The sequence below is a fragment of the Propithecus coquereli genome, unplaced genomic scaffold (genome assembly GCF_000956105.1).
Source record: "Propithecus coquereli isolate 6110/MARCELLA unplaced genomic scaffold, Pcoq_1.0 Scaffold1, whole genome shotgun sequence".
Lineage (NCBI taxonomy): Eukaryota > Metazoa > Chordata > Mammalia > Primates > Indriidae > Propithecus > Propithecus coquereli.
Genome location: NW_012133857.1, coordinates 9868779 through 9878500, shown reverse-complemented (window position 1 = coordinate 9878500; position 9722 = coordinate 9868779). Strand labels below are relative to the sequence as shown.

Genomic DNA, 9722 nt, shown 5'->3' with positions numbered 1-9722 from the left:
GACCAGCCTGAGCAAGAGCGAGACCCTGTCTCTACCAAAAATAGAAAGAAATTAATCAGACAGCTAAAAATATATAGAAAAAAAATTAGCCGGGCATGGTGGCGCATGCCTGTAGTCCCAGCTACTCGAGAGGCTGAGGTGGAAGGATCGCTTGAGCCCAGGAGTTTGAGGTTGCTGTGAGCTAGGCTGACGCCACGGCACTCTAGCCCGGGCGACGCAGTGAGACTGTGTCTCAGAAAAAAAAAAAAGACAAAGGGGCATATTCCTATAGGATCGGATAGTTCCCTAAAGGCTCCAGCATTCAGGAAAACCATATCCAGCAGTCTCTTTTGCTTCTTTCAAAGTCTTAAACTTCTCCTTAACACTTTACAGTGCCTGGGAGTCCAGACCAGGACTTCCCACATGCTCGCTCTTCACAACTGTTCTTGTCCCAGACACAATAAACTTTCAGACCCCTCCTTAGCCACTTGCACCCCACTGGCCCGCTGGCCTGAGCCCCACAGCCTGACTGAGACCTGGTCCACCCTTCCTTCAGGTAACAGCTAGGGGTTTCCATTCCAGGATTGACCCTGGACCACAGGGTTTATTTCACACTTATTTAGCATTTGTACTGCCTTAGGCCATGTAGAGATCAGGTCCGCATCTGTGGCCTGTTTCTAAAAACAGCCCCCAGAACCCCTGGATCCTGACTGCCACCAAGTTCCAACTAGGTCTAGTAGGGTCTGGAATGCCTTCCAGCGTGTGGAATGCGTTGAAGTCCCTATCAAATGTGGGCTACCTTATTTTGAGGTGGACAATATCTATGTTGATGGTTTTGAAGAAAAACCACAAAGAATCTTGGTTTTGCACCACATAGAATATATTAAAGTCATCAAACAGAAAACAAATCCCTAAATAGAGAAAAGCCCACCAGGTGCAGAGAGCTGTTTAACAGCTGTGTGGGCATCTCAGGGCAGCCAGCCATGCCCATTGTCATCGTGCAGTTTAGGGTCAAGCTGGGAGGATAAGCTGCAAGTGTGAAAAGCTATAACAGGATAGGTCAGGAAATTAGCGACAAGGCGTACTGAGGGTTTGTGGGAGGCTGAGTCCTGAGCCAGCTCCAGTATCTGGCTGGACCTTGGTTCATTTATAGGCGTGAAATTTCCCAAGGTGGCTGATGGATGACGGTCCAAAGTCAGGTGATTTACGAACTGGGGCTCCTCTGGGTTTCTATTCAAAGGCACTTGAAAGATCAGCAAATTTCTGGGGCCCTGCACTTTTTAAAAGCTTAGGTTGGTACAATATAACTTCAAAAGCGATTGCAACTAAATGCATAGGTAATTTTGGTAGAAATTTGGGCCAGAAATTCCATCTAACTCACCTCCTCTACTTTTCTAGTCAAAGTTATTAAAAATCCACAGAAGGGTTTAGGGTTTCCCCTACCTGCCCCCCACCCTCCCCACAGGGAGGAGAGAGGAGGGGAGTGCTTAAGCCGCTGGTGCAGGGAAACGGGCTCCAGTAGTAGGAGGAGGTTGCCTGCCCCTGGGGGCCTGACTAGCTTCTCCACAAAGGTGATGGCCATTCCCTGGGAGAGTAACTGTGGCCTCTGCTGCCGGTTTCAGGATAAAGGAGGAGTGGAACTTCGTGGCCGAGTGCAGGAGGAAAGGCATCCCCCAGGCAGAGTACTGCAAGAATGGCTTCATAGACACCAGCGTGCGGCTTCTGGAAAAGATCGAAAAGAGCACTCTCACAAGACAGAGTTTGCTTTCCAGGGACAGCGGAAAACGGAGCAGTAGGTTTGTGTTTGAGCTTTCCGGGGATCACTGGAAGGTGAGTCGATGTGTTTCTCTGTCTGCAACAAATGTCGCTCATGCCTCGATGCCTCGCTGTGGCTGATGGCTGCTGCTCAGCTGAGCTCAGGGCGTCGGCCTGGGCCAAATGAGTGCGCTTGCCTTTGGAGAGCTTTCCAGAGGGCGGGGAGGAGCCGACTGACTGCCTGCTCTGAACCAGGTTCTCCTGTCTCTTCCTCCATGAAGCTCGGAGTAGTCCTGGTGACAGCGGTGGGATCCACTTGGGTCCTTCCCAGGCCAAGCGGGGGCCCCGCGGTCCTCCCCAGGATGGCACAGCCTTTAAAGATGCTTCATTTTGTTGTTTTTCCCCCAGCATTTAAAATAACTCTTTGCCTTTTTGAAAGTTTAAACGACTGAGCGTTTCATTCGTCTGGCGCCCCCCAGCGGGCAGTGACGCACTGACTTGCCGCAGTGCCGCAGCGCCCTGGGTTGGCAAAGGAATTTCAGCAACACTTTACCCGGCTTTCCCGTCCAGAGATTCTGAGGCGGTGGCCAAGACGCCCCCTCTTTCTTTCTTCGAGACTTCACAGGTGGTGTCCTGGCTCCCGCTGCCCCACTCGCTGCTTTGCTTGGGGAGGTGTCTCCCGGGGTCGCCTGTGAGCGGACAGTTTCTGGTTGAAGGAGCCCGGGGCGTGCAGGTTAAGTCTGCGCGTTTGGAGAAGCTGCCCCAGGCGGAGAAACTCAGGCTACTGCCCTTTTTATCGGGACAGGGTTCTCTGGGACCTGCCCTCCATCTCTTTTACCCTCTCACTTTGTGGCTGAAAGCATTTGGACTGGGAGAGTAAATATTTGCGATGATCCTGGGGCTGGTCTTTCTTAGTCATGTGACCCGCGGCAGTTTACTTCCATGTGTTTTGTCGTCCTCATCAGTAAAATGATGCTGATGCTTCCTCTGACCCTCTTTGAAGCCTGTTGTGAGGATTAAATGAGTGAATATTCTGTTAGGCATATGGTCCTTCCAAACTGAGAGATTATTGCTGCAAAACCTCTTAGATATTCTTTCTCCTGCATTCTGCCATTGTGATCAGTAGGTACACAGATACTACCTATGCTGGGACAAGAAGAAAGGCACGCCTGGATTTTCTTGAAAGTCTGGAGACACTTGGTTTTCCAGAGCAGTAAGGAGCTCTGAGTGTGTGTTGGGTACACTTAGTCTTTGAGGTGTCACTGCAGAGCCCGCCCCTCACTGGTGCCTCCCCCTCCCTCTGCATGTTGGTGCTTTGTCTGGAGCTGGTGAGAGTCCACAGAGAAGGAGCCTCTCAGCTCCTGAGACAGAGAAAATCTCAGCATTCATCATCTGACTGCCACCTCCCCTGCCCCAGCTCTGTCTGCGGGACCCCAATCCAGGGACTCTGTTTCACCCCCCCAATGAATAGGCCTCGGTCTCCTAAGAGTGGGGGCAGAGGCAGCTGATCTGTGCCACGGATGGGGGTCAAAGTTTTGGTCCTTGGACTTGGAACCTGACCCCATTCTTTGGGCGCCGCCTTCAGCTCTCACTTCCAGGCGTTCCTGGCTCTTCCACTACCTGAGCCCTTGGGGGCTTCTGGGGAGAATTCCAGGTTGTATCTCGGTCGTTTCCTCTCCTGGACCAAGACTGAGCAGACCCAAAGGCTGAGTTACTGTCTTCCAGCTTTCCAGCTCCCAGCATTTTGCTGCTCATGTCTCCTTTCCTTTCTTTTCATTCTTTTGCACGGTGTATGCCATCTAAAAAGTTCCTGTGCTGTCGGCTTTAACAGAATTTGGAGAGGAGCAAAAGTATATGTGTATGTTCAATCTGTCATTTTTACCCTATTCCTTTTATTTCTATTTAATATGATGCCCTAATACTTTTCTCATGTTATCAAAAATAGTCATGAACACAGTTTAGAAAGTATAATCATCTTTCAAGCGCACCAGTATTGGCAGAGTGGAATTAGAAAAGTTATTTAGGAGGAAGTCAGTTCATGGAAGCTTGCCCGAGGAGAGTGTGCTTGTGAGCCTATAGTCTGTCCCCTGATGAGCCAACTCTTCATTTTGTCGCAGCTCCAGGGGCAGACGTCTGCTGTTCGTGGGTCCATTCAGATCAGAAGGGTGGGGACGATTGCCGGGGCTGAGTGCAGGGGGCAGGTGGTAACCGGGCGGTCAGCTGTAGAATCAGCAGCACAGGCCCCCGTGCTTGGTTTAATGCTCTGGGGTCATCATCTTGAAATTCTTAATTTTTAACAAGGTGCTTGCATTTTCATTTCGTACTGGGCCCTGCAAAGTACGTGGCCAGTCCTTACTGTGATTCATTTAAACATCTTTGGGTTTCAGTTTTCCTCTTTGAAATGTGCCTTAGTAATGTCCACTTTGCATATTGCAGGGTCGTGTGGGCTAGTACTGGAGAGAAAGTACTCTGGTAAGTTAAAAGCTGCCCCACACCCAACAGCGGTGATCATAGAGCAGATGACAAGTATGAGTAGTAAACAGAGTGTCACTGAGGGTTCTGATTGCTCCCTCCACACCCGCCCTTCACCCCCATGGGGTTTTCTAGCCCATCCTGATGCTCCGGTCACCTTGCTGACGGTGCTCCGTGGTTGGCTTCTGCGGTCAGGGGGCCTGCACACCTCGTCTGTGTCCTACCCTTCAGTGCTGAGCATGCCACTCCTGCGGTTGGGGCTCCGTGACACTTGGCGAATTGGATGTCTTCAACCAGACAAGTAGCCCCCCTAAAGTCTTTAAAACTTCTCACCACCGTTACAAATGTATCCCAGAGCAGGTGAGGCCTCGGGGACTGCTGAGTTCCTCACCATCCCTTGGGAAGCGAAGGCTCAGGGAGTGGCATGCCTGGAAGATGCTGGGGCCGGGGCCGGAACTCGGGTCTCCCCACTGACCGTCTTTCTGGTGCTCTTTCCTTATCATGGTCTCATAAGAACATCTGGAAATTGGGCACAGCAAATATTAGATGTTTGTCAAGGATGTCTAAAAGCAACTACAGAGTAAGGGAAATGTAGCACAAATTTCAAAATTGAATGTATGGACAGATTTTGTTTTTAGAAGATGTTAAATTGGTGTGTTGTAAATAAATACTAGGTTTTGTGGCCGTGAATGTGAGCCTGGTTGTGTTCATTAGGATTTGATTTTAATAATATGAATTCATGGCAGCTTTGAAATCGGGCTGATCTGCTGTGAAATGAATGCAGCAGCAGTGTCTTCGGTTTCTTTTTAAAATGGCTGGAGCGCTGGTGGTTATATCTAATGCGCTCGTGTCTGCTCTCTCGCTTCTCGTTTTTAAATAAATACGTGGTTTTACGTGGTTTTGTGCACCCCGAGGGGTTAGTTCTGATTGATGTCATTCATTTTATTTTAGGAGCTCCCGGATTCGTTGAAGGAGCAGACACACCTGAGAGAATGGCACATAAGCGATACGCTGATTCAAATCATTCCTACATATATTGAGCTGTTTCAAGCAATGAGAATTCTGGATCTGCCAAAAAACCAAATCTCGCATCTTCCAGCTGAAATTGGTAGGTTACTTAGTAGGGATCTTCAGGCGCCTTGTGTGTGGTAAGCAGGCAGCTGTTTGACGGGTGACACTGTGCAGACACCATGTTTCCTCTTCCACCTGCCCCATGGCTCTCTGTCCAGGGCTGTTTTGAGGGTCCCTGGAGCTGCTTGTTCACAGCGTCCCCTTTGGGCAGCAAGGCCATGATCTCACCTGCATAATTCAGCACACACAGATGTTTGCCCATTGCTCAGAAACTAGAAGTTTCATGAGTGTGCAATACTTTGTTTAGGAACTCTTTGTTTATTTCTTTTTAGCTTTAGAAATATAAACATGCAATAATATGATTATTATAAACAGAATAAAATATATTGTTCTTCTATATCAGTCCACTGATACGTCAGGCTTAGCTTATTTATGTCTTTTTGATAGATCAAAAGTATTCAGTTGCATCATCTGAAAATGAAGACTGCAGTGATCATTATTGCTTCTTTCTCCTGGGGCTCAAGGAGCAGAGGTCTGGTCTGGGGGCTGCACAGAGCTCCACTCTGACAACACATGCCCTAGGACCAGTGGAGTGGCACACTTATGTGAGAATTTACCAGAAGCCAAGATGATGTGGGACAAAGGGTGGCTTGTTGGGCCTCTGCTGTTCATACATGTCTTGCCAAGTGTGTCTGGACTACAAAGACCTGGCCACCCTTTTGTCCAGGCCAATCTCAGGGTTGTTTATGCAACTGATTACCTGGAGGGGTGAGGTGACATCTTTCCCAGATAAAGAGCAGACTCACTCCCCACTTGCTGTAAGAGCAGTACGTTCCCCAAGCTCACTGTTCTTTGCTGTGATGCAGTGTGTGCATAGCGTCCGTCTAGGCCATCTCGTCATGCTTGGTGGACTCTTTCGTAAGGGAAACTGACGTAAATATGCCCTCTCTGGCCAGGAGTCTCGTGTCTTCTGCCAATATCCATGAAACAGCAACAGGCAAACTTATTAGCTTGTAAATTCGAATTCTAGACCCAACAAGTACTTCTGTTTCCTTGCCCAGTTTCTGGAAACGTAGGAAGGACCTTAGAAGTTTTACAACTGAGAAGTACCATCTTTGACTTGTTAGGGGTAATTTACCTCCTGCCGCTTCATTTTACAGATTGGAGAGAGCAGGTCCCGGTGACATTAGATGACTTAGTCCAGGAGTGGGGAACCTGTGATCTTAAGGCCACATATGGCCTTCTAGGTCCTTAAGTGTGGCCTTTTGACTGAATCCAAATTTTACAGAGCAAATCCTTTTATTTTTATTAATACATTTTGTTTGTCTTTTGTATTTTATAAAAGCAAATATTAGATGTTTATCAGGATTTCTAAAGGCAACTACAGAGTAGGGAAATGCAGCACAAATTTCAAAACTGAATGTATGGGCAGATTTTATTTTTAGATGATAAATTGGTGTGTTTATATTTTTATTTTATTTTTAAAATGGACGTATTCAAAATACCAAAGAATATAATAAGTGTTAACAAAATAATCCTCCCAGATTGACCAGCACGATTATAGCATTAGTAAGCCGTGGGCTGTAGGGATCAAATGAAATACAGTGCGGGGGAGCCCAGCCCAGCACCTGGCACCCAGGGCGCCCCCTAGATGTGCACTGTCCTCCTCCTCCCCTCTCTCCTGCCCTTGTCTTCTGTGGACCCCTCTTAGTGGCTGGGTGTCTCCTGCTCAGCTGGTCCTGAGCATTGTCGTCCTCCAGGACACCGAGCAGCAGCAAAGACACCAGTCAGCCTCATGCCAGACCTAACTCCTAGACCTGGGTCCATCCCCCAACCCCCGTGCCCCTCAGCCACAGCCCCGCCAGCGCTGGATAGGCAGTTTGGCTAAACCCATGGGTGCCACTGAGTGCTCCCTGCCCCCTTCCTGCCAGTTGCCCCGGCCCTGGGGTGTTTTCCTCTTTGCTCCTTCCAGCTGAAAGAGTTCGACTTTTTTGTTCTGCAGCTGGTTGCCTCATTCAAGGTCTTGTCCAAGGTCCTCTGCTCACTGGCCAGCCTTTGTGCTCCCCGCTCATCATCTGCGGTGCTCTCTGCTCATCATCTGGGGTGCTCCGCCTGCTCTCCATCAGCCCCCCTCTCTCCAGCTTTCCCTGAAGGCTCGGGCCTCCTGCTGTGGGTGCCAGGAGCCCTGCAGCACCTCAAACTCAGACAGTCATGCTTGTTTTCTTCCAGAGCCCTCCAGGCACTTGACACATTCAACCATTAAGCCACACTTGTCACCACAGTTCTTGCATGTCAGCAGGGTCAAAGTTTATCCCCACTTGGCTGACACCAAAGGGGCCACGATGTGAATAGCACCCTGTTTACTCTCCCAGAGCAGAGTGGATGGTAGCTGATGAGAGCTGGGCGTTAAGCCAAGTACGTGACATCTGTTATTGCATTTAATTATCTGAGCTGCCTTACAGATGGACACATTTTACAGTGAAGAAACCGGGCTTAGAGAGGTTAAATATTATGTCAGTAAGACATGGCCAGTAAGTGACAAACCAGACACAAAACTAGGTCTGTCGATCACAAAGGCTGGACCTGGGGAGTATGTTTTCTGATTCTTTGTCAATTGCTTTATGAACTTGTTTCTTTTCCAGATGGGAGAACTTTTTTCTTCCTTGGGACTCAGGGCGTGAGGTCTGGCTCTGTAGGGTTTGGCCGAGGGTGCGTGCCAAGCCTGGGGTGCTGACGAGGAAGGCTTGCCTGGGGTGGGTGGGCAGCCGCATCTGGGCAGGGCAACCTGGTGGGGAAGAAGGAGCCTCAGATGCAGTTCCACATCCCTATTCCAAAGCTTGGCAAGCCAAGACTCCTCTCTTGTCATCTTCCCCAGAACGTTTGTGTCCGCAGACCTGTACCCTGCCCTGCCTGGCCTGCGTTCTGCTCTGGGCCTGGACGATCACACTGGATCCCTGAGGTTATGTCCCCCTGCCTTGGACGTGGCTTGGTTTAAGAAAGTACCGTGAGGAATGCCACATGTCCCCACTGCCCCTCCCCTGGCTTCATCTGGAAGGCAGAGGCTCCTAAGGGATGGGGCTGTGGCTCTGTAGAACACATGGTTCTACACGTGATTCTGCCTATGAAAGGGACTTCTAGTGTATTTTTCAGGAAGCATGTTATATCATAATTAAATCAATGCAAATATAAAGCCAAAGATACATGGTGAATTACATGTAATCTATACACAATTTGCTTCTTTGAGTCATTTATCACATATATAGAGCTTTATGCATATTTTAATACATAGCTCACTTCTCATTAGAGCCCACTGTTTTGCTGGTCACTGTATTTCGTAGAAGCTGTGCCACTCTTCCAAGTGACTGCTTGTTACTTAATTCACCATGTAATTTCAAAGGAGTTTACAGTCTTATGGGTGCTGGGCCTGCCCCAAGGTACAGGGAGGGCAAATCCCCTACACTCACTTTGCCTATAGTTTCACAAAGGATTAAACAATTACAGAGTAAGCAATAAATAAATAGATAGATTGAAAGATAGCTATGATTAAGGACCAAAATGCTTAGGATAAAAGATGAGCAGCCATTTAATAAAGAATGCTTAAAAAACAAACACAAAATATAGTTAGTGACTTCCCCATCCTTATTAATATGTTTTACCTCTTAGTTTTTGTTTTTGTTCTTAAAAGACCTACTCAATGGCTGTTAACTTTTTCTGATGACAGGTTGTTTGAAGAACCTTAGAGAACTCAATGTAAGTTTCAACCATCTGACGAGCATTCCTCCAGAACTGGGAGATTGTGAAAATCTAGAGAGACTGGATTGTTCTGGGAATCTAGAATTAACTGAGCTGCCCTTTGAAGTAAGAAAGAAACATTTCTGCACTATGATTTAATTTATTTATTTCTGTGTTGCCAGAAAGTGTCAGTGGTGATGTGTCCCTCTTTTATGCTTTATGGGGTCTCATTATGTTGCCCAGGCTGGCCACAAACTCCTGGGCTCCAGCGATTTTCCCGCCTCAGCCTCCTGAGTAGCTGGGACCACAGGTGCACGCCACTGTGCCTGGCTCTCCTTCTTGATTTTGGTAATTTCTGTCTTCTTTCTTTTGTTTTTTCCCTTGGTTGAGCTAACTAAAGACTTTTCAATTTTATTGATCTTTATATAGAGCCAACTTTTGGTTTCATCGGTTTTCTCTATAAATTTTCTGTTTTGTATTTTATTGATTTCTACTGTAATCCTTTATTATTTCATTTTTTTATGTTTTCTTTGGATTTAAGTGCCTTTTTTTCCTTGTTTCATAACTGGGAAGCTTAGGATATTGATTTGGGCTTTTCATCTTTTGTCATATGGGCATTTAGATTTATGAATTTTCCTTTAAGCATAGCTTTAGCTGCATCTCATGCACTTTGATATGCTGTTTTAAAATTTTCATTCGATTCAAAATATTTT

At 47.5% G+C, this 9722-nt stretch overlaps 1 protein-coding gene across 1 annotated transcript in view; it reads left to right on the top strand.

Annotated features, from left to right (window-relative positions):
• LRRC2 (leucine rich repeat containing 2) overlaps positions 1 to 9722 on the top strand; it is a 60341-nt gene that overhangs the window by 23471 nt on the left and 27148 nt on the right. The window contains exons 3-6 of the mRNA XM_012637649.1: positions 1602 to 1809; positions 5158 to 5314; positions 8999 to 9135; positions 9192 to 9196. Of these exons, the coding sequence (XP_012493103.1) occupies positions 1602 to 1809; positions 5158 to 5314; positions 8999 to 9135; positions 9192 to 9196 (507 nt within the window). The remainder of the gene's footprint in view (positions 1 to 1601; positions 1810 to 5157; positions 5315 to 8998; positions 9136 to 9191; positions 9197 to 9722) is intronic.